The following is a 16,933-nucleotide window of genomic DNA, read 5'->3' on the forward strand; positions in this document are numbered from 1 at the left end:
ACCTAAAACTTTAGAAGGTATCGCTGATCACGAAGACTTGTACGAGCCTCCAGACAATATTATACTGAACCACCAAACTGCAAATAGGTGCTCCTCGTTTTTTATTTTATTTAAAACTCATGAACCAACATGGATTTAAGAAATACAATACTGTACAGTATTGTTACCAAAGAACAAGGCAGGTAATAATTATTAGCAAACATTTAGTATATTAATCTACGATATTTGATTAAGGGCTGATCTGAAGATTTAGTTATCTTTCAAAATACCCAACTAAGATATAATTTCTATTACAGACCATAGATGTTGCCTTATTCTGATATTCATAAAGACAATCGAGGGAAACGGGTATATAAAGTTTAAATATATATCAAAATGTCCAGCCACAATATGCGAACGAACCTATGGTCACACACAAATACAAGGCAAACCATTCACTTACTTTTCAGGTTAAGAGGAACATGGGTTAACTTGAAACGCTGCAATCTATAGATTTTAAGTCTTTGAAACTAAAGTTAAAAGTTCAGCCGAGTGCATTGAACTATGAACAGCTTCATTTGGCCATAGTTCTCCTTCTGATTAAATGCATCAGGGTCACCACTGCACTCTTTGGAAGTGCCAAAAACCAATCATTCTCATGACTGTCTTAATCATTAGTGTCTATAGCTTCTACATCAGTTCTATCCCAATGGCAGTACAGTACTTTTTTCCAGAGGACACAAACGAATTTTGGGAATAGTGCTCCAATGGTCTTTCTTTCTAAGTATCACTTTTTTAAAGTGCAAATTAAAAGCGAGGCAAAAAATGAAGCGCATATACCCTTTTTTCTCTTTACGACTGTTCCTGAAAGCACTCAGGACTCAGCATCTTTCACATACAAGATATCTTCTGTGAAAGAAATGAAAGCCATTTAAAATGCTAAATTATAAAATCATTAAAGTAAAGAAACCTTTCATAAAAGACAATTGTCACAATCCTGAGAAAAGCCATGATACCATGTGCGAGGGGTAACATTCACTACAGTCAGATAACAATGAACGCAGAAGGGGCTGCTTCACCAATGAACAGTCACTTTGTAATTCTTTACAAGAGATGCTAATTGTTTTGAGCAGATAAACTCTAGAGAAAATGATGATGATAATGATGATAAGTGTCATTGCTTAATGTTTATAAATATCATGAGCTTGATCCTAGAAGCAAGCTCACTGCCAATATCCATATCAAAATAGTCACTGTTAATTGCTTATGGCAGCTGCCAGGCAAGTCTGGCCGTATAAACTAAGCACGGGGGCACACCTATCGGGGGTGAACTTCCAGGCTGAAAGCTCATTCTGTGTCTCCTCCATCTTAGTTCGTGCTGAATCCAGATCCCTCTTGAGACGTTCAAAGAGGAGGTTTACAGCTGGGTCTAGCAGACAGTTTCTGAGTCCTCCCACTCCAACTGACATGTTTTTAAGTTCTTGAATCTGGGCCTGAAAAATAAACCACAAAAGTTACATACTCATCTACAATGCAAAAATGACCAAGGATTTATGGTCAATCTCTACCACTTTGAGAAAAAAAAAAAAAAAAAAAAAAAACTTATTCTTCAGTCCCCTTTGTCTTTGACTTTAAACTGCAGAAAAACAGTGCAAGTTGGCAACAAATACAAAATTTAACCATGCTATCCTTACTTCAAATCACATCCCCCTCCTTACTTTCCATGAATAACTGCAATGCCTAAAAGTTCTTCATTATCAATTAACACCTATTTACACAATCAAACTTAAACAGCAAATGAACAACGATAACGACATCATTTGCAATGAATGAAAACAGTGACAACATATGAATAGGTCTATCTAGTAAGTATAATGTCAACTATGGATTGTTTTATAAGTCTCCTACTCACAAGAAGAGAATGGTATTCGTGACATAACTGCATGGTATGGTTACAGTATAAACTCACAATACAGTTATATATAATCCCCGATTTCTCTAACATTAATTGCTTCCCCAAGACCATTCACAGATATCAACCACAAGACTTAAAACCAGCTGGAATCTAGGGCAATACACACAGTTACAATTACATTATCGCAACTAAATTAGTAAAAAATTATTTTCTTACTACGTCTTGAAAAGGGCATGAAAGTATTAAATAAAATATTGAAGCAAAAGTAAAACACAAAACAGCTCACCCCCATATCTTGTAGTTCATGTTCTTTGCTTGATAACCTCATGATGTGATACTGCTCTTTCCGCTGCAACTCAGCAAGTTGTCCTTTAAGTCTCTCTTCACTTTCTCTGACACCATGCAGTTCCTCAACTGGAAAGGATGAGACATTCATATAAAACAGTGTAAGCATGAGCACACAGAAATGCATTGTTAGGTTGGAAATCCTCAAATGTAAATCATTCAAAATGATCTAGTTTGCACGCATAAAAATAAAATGCCATAGCTCAGTTGATATCACTAAGTCTATTATCACTACTCAATTTGGTTTCAATTCTTTCCAGTAAGATTATTCTGAGACCATGGTACCAGCAATCAAGACAGTTGTCTTGATCCTACATTATTTTTATTTTATTATTTTTTTTTTTTGCTTTTATACACAAAAATATGCTTAACATTCTAAGAGTCACGTTAAACAAAAATACAAACCATTGCTTCACAAAAACCAAGGCATGAAAAAACACAGAACAAGCTTATGTAAAGCAATAGTTTGTACAGTATTTTACAGTATTTATATTTTTTTGTACCACGCCCACCCCCTTTTTGTTAAAACGGTATACAAAAACAATGCTGAGGCATATCCATTGCAATGAACACAATGCAATCACTTTAAATAAATGGTTCAAAAATATTACCTGGCAAAGGACCTAGCTTCACAACAGTATTACTAGTATGTCTGGCTGCAAATAGTAGGTTTGAATATTCAAATTATAATTTTGATTAATAGTTGTAAAAAGTGACTACATAATTTGACCATAAAAAAAACCTGCATCACCCAATTTTATGACTACCTCTCATTAAATATATATATGAAATATTATTCATCTCTGCATTTGCATGAACATCAACACACTCCCAGTGCAACTAACAAACACTTGGTCCTAGTCTAATAAAAATGGGTAGCAACAGATAGTAGTACCAATTTAAATTTTTTCAAATTAAAGCAGCCCATCTCATATAAAATATGAATCAAATGCATCGAACAATTACTGTTTGTTTGAAAATGAGAACTGCATATAAAATCTGAAATGCCGATTAACCCCGGTCTAACAACTCACTCTATATGATCACACCACAATAAACGCAACAGGGGGTGTCAATACATAAAGCAACACAATGGGGCCTTCTTCCTTGATAAAGCCTCATCCCCTCAATTGGATGTCCTCCTCTCCCTATGATCTCCCTGTCAGTGCTGGGAAAGAGGTAGCCTTTGTCTGCTGCTGCTTCTCTACTATGCTAAGCTCATGGCACAAGTGACAGCACTTTCATCCCTTGCCTGATTAGGCTAGCATTCAATCTTAAAACCAAATAACTGGAAAAGGCATGGACACTTCGCTTTTCAACAGAGGATTTTCCTTTACAGCTTACAACCTTTCTTTGTTGAAATAAAATAGCCTTGAGTTGGTCACAATTTTGCATTTTGTCACTCCTTCTTTGAACACTGTTTCTCTGCCCTTGGCAATTCCTCCCTCATATTTTGGTGATATCCTTTCGAGATCAGTTCCCGTGTTTACAATGTCTGCTGCTTCTCTCTTGATTCTGTCCCGCTTCTCTCAGCATGCCCTTACCTACCTTCTGCCTTCGTGTTTTCAGTCATTCTTGTTTAATCCAGTGTACTTGTCTAGGCCTCTATGTCCTTTGCTTCAGATTCTCTGTGGGCTACCTGGGGATCATTCTGCCCTTGCATGGTTGGGTGCCATAGCATTTTTGATGTCTGCAAGGCATTCTGTTTCCTCAAGAGTTCCTTGCAGTTTTGATGTCATCTACTATGCCAATGTCATTGTATCTTCCTCTGACATTTTTCAACTTGAGCTGCCTGATCCCCCAGCTTTGTTGTGTCAGTGTCTCATGCCTCCAAGGGGTGCTTCCAAGAGTCCTTCATATTCTAGTTGTTCTTTGGATTCTCAACTCCAGCTCATCCTTTTCCACTTACATCCAGGAATTACCCATAGTGGTCAACTGCAGCAGAGTCTGATGCATGTCAAGTGGTCTCTTTACTGCCTGTTTTGTGTCAATCAATCAACTTCTTCAAGGAATCTTGAATGAAAGACCTGTCTCAGTTCCCCTTCAAACTTCTTTGCTCGTCTGATAAAACTCTTCCTTCACAAAGATCCTTACTATGTCTGCTGATCTGTCTTACTGACCATTTATCCATTCTCCAAGTTAGTCACTGCCCTTTGGTTTGAGAACTGAATACCACTGTGGTAAAGGTGATATTTCTCTTGGCCCTTCTCAGTACTTTGAAGATCTCAGGTTCAGTAGTACATTTGTCAACCTTTCATAGGGCAGCCATTGCCTTCGTCTTCCTACTCTTGATTCAAAGAGATTTTCTGGATAAGAACCATTCTCCAGACTTGCTCTCTCCAACATAAAAGCTCCATTTGGTCGGCACCCTCCCTGGCCCATAGGTTGAGCACTGGTCTATTGCATGACTGGTTACACATTTCTTTCAACATTGAGAATTTTGACTTGATTGGAATGATTAGAGTAGGGGCTTGGGTTACCCTGTTTCTTTCACAATAATGGTTTGCTTTTGGTTGTAGTTACAGACAAAGACTGCAAAGCTTTTCATCCTCCTTGGGGGTGTCTTAGCTTAAAACTGATGGCCTATAGCCTTTCCTATTTGGCCTCTGACTCGTAGGTATGACCTTGACACTGACCCTTGGATCCCAAACATTAAACGATGAATCCCCTTCCCTCATATACAATATATATATTGTATGAACTTTAAAATCTTCAAACTCAAAGGTATTTAAATTACAGCACTTGAAAAATCTTAAACTTAGTGGATGGACAGAAATATACAGGCCTCTACAGACAAATGGGTTAACAATTATATGACTCCAAACAGTAACCTCAGGTAGAGAACAATTTTCTTTATGACAAAATTGATTTTTACACACACCCCACCACTCATATACAGCCCCCTTCGCAGTCTTCAAAGTCCCCGGTTACCAGCGGGGTTCTGTTAGGTGCACGATCGGGTACCAATACCTGAATTATTACGGCGATAAGCAGAAATCGGTGATTTTCGCCACGAAAATTACTAATTCGTATTCAGATGAACGAAAATCGATCAGCTGATATCTGGGACTGTCGTACCATTGTCTTTTTGACCAAGAGACAAAAGAAAAAGGGTAATAAAGGATAATACTAATGCACATGTGTCACCTTAATCCTCTGGTTCACAGTAGCTAACTGCCTCATTTTTTTGTAGTCTCAAATGTTAGTTATGAAGTCTGTGGGGTTGGGAAAAGGCCACTTATTTGAGTGATAGGCTTACATGAAAAAATCTATTTTGTTTTATCAAAAAAAAAAAAAAAACTTTCATAAATAACATTTATTAAAAAATTACTCTTTTAAGCCCAATTTACAATTTAAGAGGGAGGATCTAAATGCTAAATGCCCCTTAATACTGTCTGTGACCTGCAAGATATGCAAGGAAAGCAAAGTCTCTGGTCAAAAGGCCAAACAAATGACAAGAATGGTCTTTGAGAACACAATTGGGCACTTGTAATGTGTGGGTACTGACAGTCCTAAAAACAAACACAGTTACCATATGCATCAGACATAGTTGATGCTAACTCTTGAATTCTACACATCTAAGGATGCCACAAAAGAAATGATGTATAGACAACTAGGAAAAGATGAAGAATCATGAAAATCATCTCCTGAGGTAAAAAGTCTACCCAGCTGCTACTACTTCTCTGAAAAAATACATATAGGCTACTGTACATCCCACCGATGAAACTTAGCAAATGGTGACTGGCCCCTTCAGATACCTGCACTTCAGACAGTACTGACATCAAGATTATATTTAAAAACTAAAGATGAAACCTCTAGTTCCATGGTCTAATCATCTCACCTGTGAAGCTTTGTCATCGATTATGTTGACAAAAGCACTAGTGTACTGTACTTTGCCAGGCCTGTAAGAAATGCTGTTTCTAGGTATCTGCTTTCTGGATCATCCTATTGATAAAATCAGTCAAGAAGAATCAGCTAAGGAATTTTTGGTAAGGGCAAACTGTCTCACTGCACACAGAGGAATACCAGTGTGCGAACTTCTTGAAACTACCATACAGAACGGTACCAGTTTAGAGGCTTAAATGTGACTTATAAATAATCAACTCAAAATGTTGGACAAGTTTCCTCAGTTCCACTAAAGATCCTCAACAAGCACAAGACTCTCAAAGGCTTAAGAAAGGCCAGACCTGTAGTTAGTTATAAATGATTTGTTTAACCAGACCTCTGAACTCTTTTAGAGTTCTTCTCGGGCTGGAAAAAGAAGGGGGGAAAGAGTAGCTACTCATGGTTGATATAAACAACTTTTTACAGCAATTAGAGGAACAGAAGCACTAACTCGATTATTACCCCTCTCACAGTGTCAACCACAGAACTGGTCCTATTTAGATTGATAAAAACTGCAAGATATGGCAAAGGCTTGGCTACTTCTGAAATTCTTATATATCAAACAACTTCAATATGGGAAACCTCCTGAGGTTGTCCATCAAAAGGGACAAGATATCAATGAACCATTTCTCTTGTGGCCACACATGGACTATCAAAGTCATTTTCAGGATTTTAGTGGTCTGAAATTTAAGTTGTATATGTAGTAGCATATTTGCCTCCACTCCTTTCATGTTCCCTGTGAATGAGTGGATATAGAATTGCTCTGTACTGTATATCAGAGGTTAGGGCATTCCAATCCTCAAAGAGGTTTGTCTTATCACATATTTCTGAGCAAGACTGCTTGCCTTATATTGTATATGTTCCTCATTACCTTCATGGAAGAGTAAGTCCTTAATCATTGTCGATGAGATGGAGGGGCTAAAACCTGCTATAATTCCAGTTACAGTATATGCAGTAGCTTATCGGGTTTCATATCTTTTACACCATCTGTCAAGCTATAATTCCAAGTACAGTACATGCAGTAGCTTATCTGGTTCCATGTCTTTTATACCATCTGTCAATGTGATATAGTGTTGGACTGGTCAAATGTCAGAGGTTCTCATCCCCAAGGAGGATATTTGTCATGTCATCTGAAATTTGTAAAATAGGCAGTCATCTGCTAAGAACCTGAGGCTTGGGGTTATAGGTGGTAGATGAATACTACAACTACTGTTGATCTTTGTCAGTCCATAGACAAAAGACAGCAGTACCAGGGGCATTCAGAAAACAAATGTGGGCAGTACATGAGTAGTGAAACAAATGTTTTTCAGATATATGATACTTGTACAGTCCAGAAAATATTGAATACAAAATAGGCAAAGTTATGGAGAAACCTGCAACTGAAAAATCAAGGATCAAACAGAATGGAATGTGCCAAATGAGAACATAAACTAAAGTGGTAATTAAAATCTATCCATAAAAGTACAACAATACCATTTTTTTAATCACTGAAGAGTTAAGTATTCTGCATAGTCAAACATGTATTTATAGCTACCAAAATACTGATTTTACGTCCCAAGTTTACTGCCCGGGCTTATCCCGTAAATGACTTGTCTCTCCAGCCCTACATTTGTCTGTCCATCGACAAAGGTTAAGTTTTCTACTTTGGCCATAACTTTTGAACTACACTAGACAGATGTTACATTTGGTATACAAATTCCATTACGAAAAACAAAGTGCAAAGTACGGTCCTGCTCATACTTAAAACTCTCAAGATTAAACAAATTTGCCACAGACAGAGATATAATATTTCAGAAACATTTTATATTATTACTGAAGAGTTATGAGTTTAAGAGTAATGCAACAACTATTCCAAGTAAGCATTCCTTAAAAGAGAGACGCAAGTTTACATTCTTCATTCTTTAAATCATCTACAAAAGAAACATCACAAAAATATTTACATGCACACCCCTTTACACGGACTGATACTGACAATGACATTAAAGCAACACTAGGTTAGTTACTTTTGCTACTCCACTGAGCTACTCTGGTGATGCCATTTCCTTCTTTCTTAAAATTAGTTAGGAACTCGACACTTTTCACCCACAGAAAATGCTTATTCTGATAAAGTAGGCATTTAAATTCTTAAATGAAATTTAGTATAAAAGCTTTCATAAGAAACACTGGAGAACTTTAAGACTAATTTTTGACCTAAGACACTTAAATGCAACAAAGTCCTTCTAAAACAGACTGTAGATAATCGTTGAACCATTAAAATCTAAGGAATAAATATCCAGCTAATAAGCATATCCGTTTACCTCAGAAGTAAGAAACAGCATATCTATTACATGGTTCACAAAATAAACATAAATGGCACTGTTAAAAATCACTTTAGGTTTCTCAAGTTAACGATGTCACCCACACAAAATCACTATGAAAGACAGCGGCCATTAATAAAATATAGAAGAAATCCTTACATATAAAATGCAGCTTACCATTAATTTTCTTCACATTATAAAAAATATTACAATAAAATTACAATGATTTCCCTTACAGTAAGGACCTATAATCAAACCAAAATGACTACGAGCATGTAGTACATTTCTGACATTGCCGCTTTTCCCAGAATAGATTATTAAACCCCTGAACTAAGCTGGGATGGCGTGTCGATGTGGCAGAAGCGTTGCCATATTTTCCTTAGACCAAGTCAAAAAGAGTAAACACCACGTCACTATTGTTTTGCGTTTCTAACACTGAAGACGTAAAATGAATGAAAGAGCTCAGATTTGATGACAAGTAAAGGATGATTTATAGTGAAAAAAAAAAAAGAAAAAGTGGGGGGGGGGCAGTAAATAAAAATTTGAAATAATAAACTAAACTGTTTTGATAACAGGGTAGGATAAGAATGATTTAGTTTCTAATCATCTGAATGAATTAGACAAATACCCAATGTCTAGCCCAAAGTAACTGATGAAAATAAATGATAAAGTGATAAAAATAATACTGTTATTGGCCCCTCAAAGACTGTAAATTAGTCGGCCTTCTCACGGAAGGGTCTCTTTCTTCTGAAAAGCCTTTGGGAGGGATAAGTAGGATCTTATGAAAAATTAAAGAACCCCAAATTGAGCGATGCAGATGAACTGTAGTCGGATTATGTAAGTCAGGAAGAAGTCTGGCAATGCATATAATGACAGCCATGTTTGTAGTCATTTTGGTTTGACTATAGGAGGCATGTTAAACTGATTACACATATGAACAAGAGCATTAAAGATTTTGAAGAGATTACAAAAAAAAAAAACAAAAAAAAAACTGACAAACGACCAAAGCCCCAATACTCCAGAAGTAAACAGATGAATCTAGGTTACATTATCTCTTCTGGTGAGTTTGAAGACCGAAGACAGAAGCAAGGACAAGTGCTGAACACAAATTCAGTAACACTTTCCAAGTTATTTTCACACAATTTTTTCCAATAGCATTATTGTCACTATTACCACAAAACTCATGTAAAGTCCATCCACAGGTGTATTCATTCCAGTACAGTAAACACATCTACAAACTAGAGAGCAAATTTCACAAATATGGAAAACAGATATAGAAAAAATTTTATTTACGGCACATGTGCTCTGCTGAAATAGTGCACTAAATCAATGAGGTTACATCTTAGTACTATTCAAGGACATAGGTATGTTATCAATAGTGAGAAGGGCTGGCAAATTTAGTAAAATACCTTAGTGATACTTGTCATCATAGAGTCTGCAATACTGTCTCCAATAATTCACTTTTGTGCTTTCCTTCATTCTACTGGCATACAAAGGTTAGAAAAGAAATGGGAGTTGTGAAACGGGCAAAGTACAAATGATATAAAACAGAATTGAATGTTGAAGGGAAAGGAGTAATGTTAAGGAGGACATATTTTTATAATCTTATGAACGAAGAGAATGAGCATGAACTGGAGGACATTAGCATAACAAAATGACTAACTGAGAATATAAAAACTGAGCATAAGACCCCTTAGGAAGACACCTTCTAAAGCCCACAATCACCAGGAATGAATGATTATTTTCTAAAAGCAACTGGAGGACCTGTCATGATGAACTGACCATAGTGTATGAAACATGATAAAGGATGCACTACCAGAAAGAAACATTTCACTGTGCAAGCAGTGTAACACAAGATCAATTGTGCAGACAGCAGCTTGTGAATCAAACGAATTAGTGATAAATGTTGTATCCATCAAGGACTAATTCTGAAACCTTTGCTGTTTATCATAGTAATGGAGAAAGCAGAAAAGCATAGTTGAAATGACAGCTTACGATCTGCCATATGCAGGTGATCTGATGTTAAGTCAAATAAGAAGAGAAGGTTAGAAAATTTTGTGAAGGAAGAATGGAGTGAAAGAGAGGACTGATAATTAATGCAAGAAAAACAATGCTTTTTGCTGACTGGAAAAGAAGCAAAGGAAAAGGCACAATCAAAGAAGTGGCCATGTGGATGCTGTGGGAAAAGTGTATGGGTGAACTGTACAATGTATCAAATGTAAGTCTGTCAAAAGCGATTCTTTGGATTGCAAAAGATGAAAAAAAGTAAGATTTTGATGGCTGAAATATGTAACAACAAATGAGGACAAGAGGAAAGTGGAGTGGAAAGTGGGGTATCATGTTGTGGTGGAATGGCAAACCTAGAAATAAACCATTTCAGTTTCCTTGGAGGAATGGTGGACTGTGGAGCTGGCATTTAAAAGGAAGAGAGCTGGTATTTAAAAGGAAGAGAGCTGGCATTTAAAAAGAAGAGAGCTGGCATTTAAAAGGAAGTAAGAAGAAGGGTAGTGACAAATATCTGGAACAAGCACAGTATCATATGGAAAAGTACAAATGGTTCTCACAAGTACGTCCATCCACACTTAAAAATAATACTCAAGATACTGTATGCTGTATATGAAAACATATAAAATTCACCTTTGTCACTGACACAAGTGCTAAATTTGACAAGTAACAGCTCAGGATTATGTCCCAGGTAAGGGAACACTGACTGAATATTATTTAACTTCAGAAGCCTTATCAGGTAACACAACTTTGTCCTTAGGGTTGGTTAGCAGCCTCCCATCCATAGCTAAAAAGGATATGCATATGCACTAGACCCAAAGAGTAAGTTGTCAAACCATACATTAGACTGGGTGATTTCATGCAGTTTAACTCACATATTATATGTACTGTAATCAGTAAATTTTTATACTCAGGACTTCTGCAGAGTTTTGGAAATTTAAATGACAGCAATTCCCTCTATATAAGTAAAACCTGGTCTATTTACCGAGGTATATGAACTATCTATTAACAGTTGATGCTTGTCCAATTTCTGACAGGTTTCCCTACATGGAATAAATTAACAACAATGAGGGAGTATGACAAAACTTCTTGATAGAAAAGGGGTTAGTACTGAATTTCTTCCAAGTAAAAGGGATACTGTTTTCAGTATTTTGCAGCATACTGTACACCACAACAGCCTTTTGCAGATTATCTTCAGCCCTAGTTGCAATGATTTCTACCTTCTGGTGTTCATATATTTCCTTGGGTTTTCTCCCACAATATTATTACAATAATATTGCTCTGTACCTTTTCCCAATTTCCCCCCTCTCTTTTAGGAACATAACTATCGGGAGTTCTACGAGACTATACAAATATGACTTCAATCACATTTGCAGATTACAACAGATTGTTTCCAAGTTGGCATAGGACTTCAGCCACACATCTGAGATAATATGACAGGGCAATCAAAAAGTCATCATTACTAGCATGACACTACTCTCCAAATGTGTGATATTTGCTCATGACTTCACAGTCCAAGGCAGTCACATCTGATGCAATAATGCAACAGTATGTAATAGTAGGCTTTGCAAAACTTTGGAATGAGAACCCTGTCTTAGACCAACTTCCAGAAAGAATTTAAAAAATGAACAAATCATGTTACATTTTCTAGAAGCATAACACTGCACTGCCTGAAGACCTTAAATATTTAAAAAAATACCTCCACTCAATTTTTCATATATCATGAGTGCCAAGGTTCAATTCAAAGTTGCCAGAGATAAATGTGTTAAAATTAGCTAAGCAATATAAAAACTGTTAAATAAATCAAATTAAGAAAACTATGGCAATAAATTATACATCAAATTACACAATACAGATAGTAACTACAACTTATATCAAGAACTGAATTTCTGTAAAAAACATGTTAATACTGTATACAGTGTAGGCTATATGAAATCTACTGGTCATATTCACTAGATCAATAAAAATAAAGTTGATAGTTCACTGCATGTTGGCCATTCACATGTAAAAATATTTTCCAACAAATAACACCTATCCAAATGAAAAACAAATATAATTCACGGCCTACAAAGTATCGATTCACACTCTTGGTCACCGTAATCACATCCATCATTTTACCACTGATTGTAAGAACAGTCCTTTTCCACCAACTTCCAATAAATTTCCTAAGACTAAGATGCCCATTTTGACAAAGTAAACAATAAACAAGGAAAATATTGCATCACTACAATATAACTAAGTAACATTAAATCATATCAGCACAAGAGAGAAAGAAGAAAAAACACTAACCTTCTCTTTCTAATGATTCCATTCTGTTCTGTAAGCACTCTAAAAACTTTTCTTGAAGAGTCCATTTTTCTACTAGCTCTTCTTTAGTAATATTGGCTAACTGTTCTGGAGATATATACACACGCTCAGGAGTACAATTTGCTTCTCCACCAACACTACCTTCTTCTTCTGCCTCTTCTTCTGGCGTATCTTGCGGAGTGACTAAAGCAGGTGCTGGAGAGGCCCATGATGGAGCAGGTGTATTAACAGTAGTTGTGACAGTGGATGGTGGCGGAGTGGCCGGTGCAGGTGTTGTGGTGACTGTAGTTGTAGGAGAAGATGGTGCAGAGGGTTCTACTGTAGGAGCACTGACTGTAGTGGTGGTGGTTGTATGTGTAATGCCAGTTACAAAACTAGATGTGGTGATTGCAATTGTGTTAGTTACAGCTGCTGATGCCTCCACTTTTGACACTTGTTCTTCCTCCCCAACGTCTCCACTCATCCTGGAAGAGAAGATATTTTGATAAGGAATGAGTAATTTGAACTGAAATATACTAATGCAATAAATAAATGTCTGACTAATATGAAGTTCATGATGTGAGTGACCTTTCAAAATGATTTTCCTTGAAATAACACAGTATACAGTATAAAGCAATTAGATCCTATACCCAAATAATCAAACATCAGTCTCTCAAGTATTTTCCACCAACTAGCACAATATCTTCAAAAGTTATTAGAATACCATAATAGCCTATTACAAAGAAAAAAAAACACACACAAACAAAGGAAGGTAAGATATATTCCTCTGTCAAATCCTAACATAAAAGTGGTCCTAACTTACTCAACCCTTAAATTATGTGGTATTCTACTTTATCTCAATACAGTTACTTTGATGGATGAAAGGCCTTTAATAAAGGAACTAAGTAACATGGACTGGTTCCTGCTAAACAGTAATGATTGATTAAGGCTGTCAAATTACTATGAAACTCCTGTACCCTAATGTAGACTAAGCTAGTCTCAGTGCCAGGAAGGTATTCAGTAAGCAGCAATCATGATTTAAGATGGATGCCATAATAAACAACGGCTTTTTGTCTTTAATTTCCAAACATCAGCACAGAAACCATAAAACAAAAATAGATTATCATTAAGGTAACAATAAGTGAACATAGCATAGAAAGCCTACATAATAGAAACCATCATTTAGATACTACATAATTTTTCTAGATCACATTTTGACTGCAATATGCCTTCTGAGAGCACAAATAGGTGATGAAACACACTTCAGATCAATCAATGCTGACTTAAGACATAGGAACAATGCCAAGGTTGGTCACTCTCCAGCCCAAAAGTACCCTCCCGAGACTAAGCATAGGGGAGAAACTTCCCAGCACAGCAGCTGAGGATCATTGGCAGGGGATGATCACTCAAGGGTGGTTGGCAAGAACACCCTATGAGATATCAACACTGCCTTCTTCAGCCTACAGTTGACCCCCGCTTATACGTGGTTCAGCATTCGCGGCCTCAGTTATTCACGGATTTTTCTGTGGAACATATATCCACATCATTTATGGAAAATTCGCCTATGCACAGATTTTTTCATAGAGCAATTACTGTATTTTCATATTTTCAAGACTAAATGTTTTAGGATGATAGTTTAAGGTATATTTGGTGTTTAACTATTAAAATGGGCAGTTATAAGCATTTTAGAGGGGGCTGTTTGGTGTCTGAACTATAAAAACAGACAGTTATAAGTGTTTTTAGAGGGGTTTCGGTATTCGCAGGTGGGTGTGGTACATATCCCCCACGAACACCAGGACGACTGTATATTTCTTTTACTGGGCAGGCAACCAAGAAAGTGAGACAGGAAATCTACCCAGTTCACAGATGATGTTCATACATGACGAAATACCTACACACCATCACGCCCTCAACATTTTTGCTGGTCACATTTATTCACAGGTGAAGAATCAGGCATCATCATTCATACTCCATTCACAGTCAAAGAAGAAGAAAAAAGCTAAAGTGGTTACTAAGGAGTCAAAAAGACATCTGTACAGCAGTGAGACTGAAGGGAAAATCACACAAAAAATTGACAGAGTGGGTGGGTCCTCCATCCCTTCATTCCCTCACCACTAGTTAACTATCTTGTCATAAAGCTTCATCAACCATACTAGCTGTGGCCAAGGGCATGTCTGTATTCTCTTTGGAACATACAGCAAATATACTGTATAAGTAGCACAAAAATCATGGAAAAGGACATAGGCTATAATGTATAGAAGATCACAACCTGATGGAAATTCACAAGTGCACAAGACACAAGAGTGGTGAGAACTCATGGCAAATTCCTAAACAGAAGGATAAATAAAAACACAAAGGAACATTAAATATGATGCAACTCTATATCCTGGTGTGGGAAGGCTACACACATAGTAACAGATCACTAATGGTATAGTCAGCAAAATATAAGGTTGGACTCAGTGAAGCCAAGACTTTGTTCATTGTCAGATCTTATATGTGTTGCACTGTATTGTGTCCCTACTCACACAGCATAAGCTAATACCACAGTAGCCTACTTGACTCTGAATTTTGACAAGATTGTATATGGTTTTACCTTCAAGTAATTCTTTATCACAAAAATATCTAGTACTAGTACTAGCGTAAGTTAGTGCTATCAACAAGACTACAGATTTCTACACAATCATGATATACAGCATTAATGGCACACTTCTCATATTCTGATATTTTGTTAAAACAATTTTCCTACACGGATACTAGCAGCTCAAAATGTTTTTCATGTTTCTGATACAACTGTTTCAAGAGGTAACTTCTGTTCACCAGAAGATATACTGCACAGCCATCTTTTCATGAATTTCTGTCACTACATTTTGTACCAATACCTTTCTTGTTTTGATGCCACACTACCTCACCACTATCCGAGTAGTCTTATTCCCTTTACTTGAAAAGTAAGTTGCCCTGACAGTTATGGATAGTGATAATTGTTAAGAGAAAGCAAGCGCACTACAGTACAGTATATGTAGGCTAGTCCTGAGTTTTCAGTAGTGTCCCTTACGCCTAAGATATAACAATTTTATTTTCATGTAAATGTCATATATTCTTTTTCCACTTGAAGGCCCAGCTTCTTTTCATTTTTTTGTGCACATTTCCACTTACCAATAAAAAGGATTGCTTGGTGGTGATCTTAATAAAAAAGATGGGTTGGTGGATATCTTCCATTAACTTCCACATAATTTTCACTAAGTAGGAATAGGGTGAGATGAGGCTGGATGACACATCCTCACATAGATAACACAAGTAAGTTATCTGACAGAGTCAAGCAAGAGGAAAAATTTGTATAGTATGTCCCTAAGCACTTAGTCACAATGCACTGACACCTGATAAGGCATAGTTCTATGAAGACAGTCACCAAAGTAAAAAAATAACTTTTGACCCAAATAGCTTCCCTTGAAGGATGGGAAGGCCTCTTGAACAAATGTGAACTCGATTAAAAAATCCACCAAAAGGTGGCACAGAGATAACATGAATGGCTGTAACTAGGGATATCCATGAAAAAATGAGTACCACAAAGTGACAGTAGAAAGGAAAAGTGAGGAGGAACTGTAAAAAGGGAAGATAATAGTAGTGGCTGACATACTGTATAAAGGGAAGATAATAGTAGTGGCTGAGGTTAGAGATATCTATAACAAAACTAATATCAACTGCAGAAAGGGAAAGTGGGGAGGAACAGCAAAAAGGAAAAGTAATGAGATTTCAAACCTGACCCTGATGTGACATGAAACTGGTCACACTTTCTTATTATTCAAAGAAAGAAAGCAGGTCCATCCCCCTTCGACATACTGACTTCCAGGCAAATGCAACCGTGAAAATTTCTTTCAGACCAGCAAAATCAAAATGAATGGGTGTAACTGGCAACCATCCAGAATCAAATCTTCATTTTCTAAATTACTAAAGAAAGTAATGCCATAAATGTTTTAAGTATTAAAACATGACTACATTCAGGGAATACTGTAATAAAATGCCCTATGCTAAAAACGAACAGAAGTATAGTATCAGGACTAGAAAAATAAACTAGAATCATTATACCCAGATCTCAAAAGCAGACATGGTAAGGGAATGCCATATGAATGTGAGAGGCATCTAAATACTCATCAGATATCAAATTCCAATAAAATTTTGGAGAATGGCAATGGATAAAGATCTGGACCTAACACAAATTCAGAAA

General features: G+C 36.6%; 1 protein-coding gene across 3 annotated transcripts in view; it reads right to left on the minus strand.

The window, feature by feature from the left end:
• The window catches only part of LOC136845124 (pre-mRNA-splicing regulator WTAP-like), a 39,786-nt gene that overhangs the window by 19,790 nt on the left and 3,063 nt on the right, over positions 1 to 16,933 (minus strand). For all 3 annotated transcript variants that reach the window (XM_067114984.1, XM_067114973.1, XM_067114995.1), the window contains exons 2-4: positions 12,715 to 13,196; positions 2,181 to 2,308; positions 1,297 to 1,472 (exon numbers count right to left, since the gene is read on the minus strand). In XM_067114984.1, the coding sequence (XP_066971085.1) occupies positions 1,297 to 1,472; positions 2,181 to 2,308; positions 12,715 to 13,195 (785 nt within the window). In that variant the 5' untranslated portion in view covers position 13,196. The remainder of the gene's footprint in view (positions 1 to 1,296; positions 1,473 to 2,180; positions 2,309 to 12,714; positions 13,197 to 16,933) is intronic.

The sequence above is a fragment of the Macrobrachium rosenbergii genome, chromosome 2 (genome assembly GCF_040412425.1).
Source record: "Macrobrachium rosenbergii isolate ZJJX-2024 chromosome 2, ASM4041242v1, whole genome shotgun sequence".
Lineage (NCBI taxonomy): Eukaryota > Metazoa > Arthropoda > Malacostraca > Decapoda > Palaemonidae > Macrobrachium > Macrobrachium rosenbergii.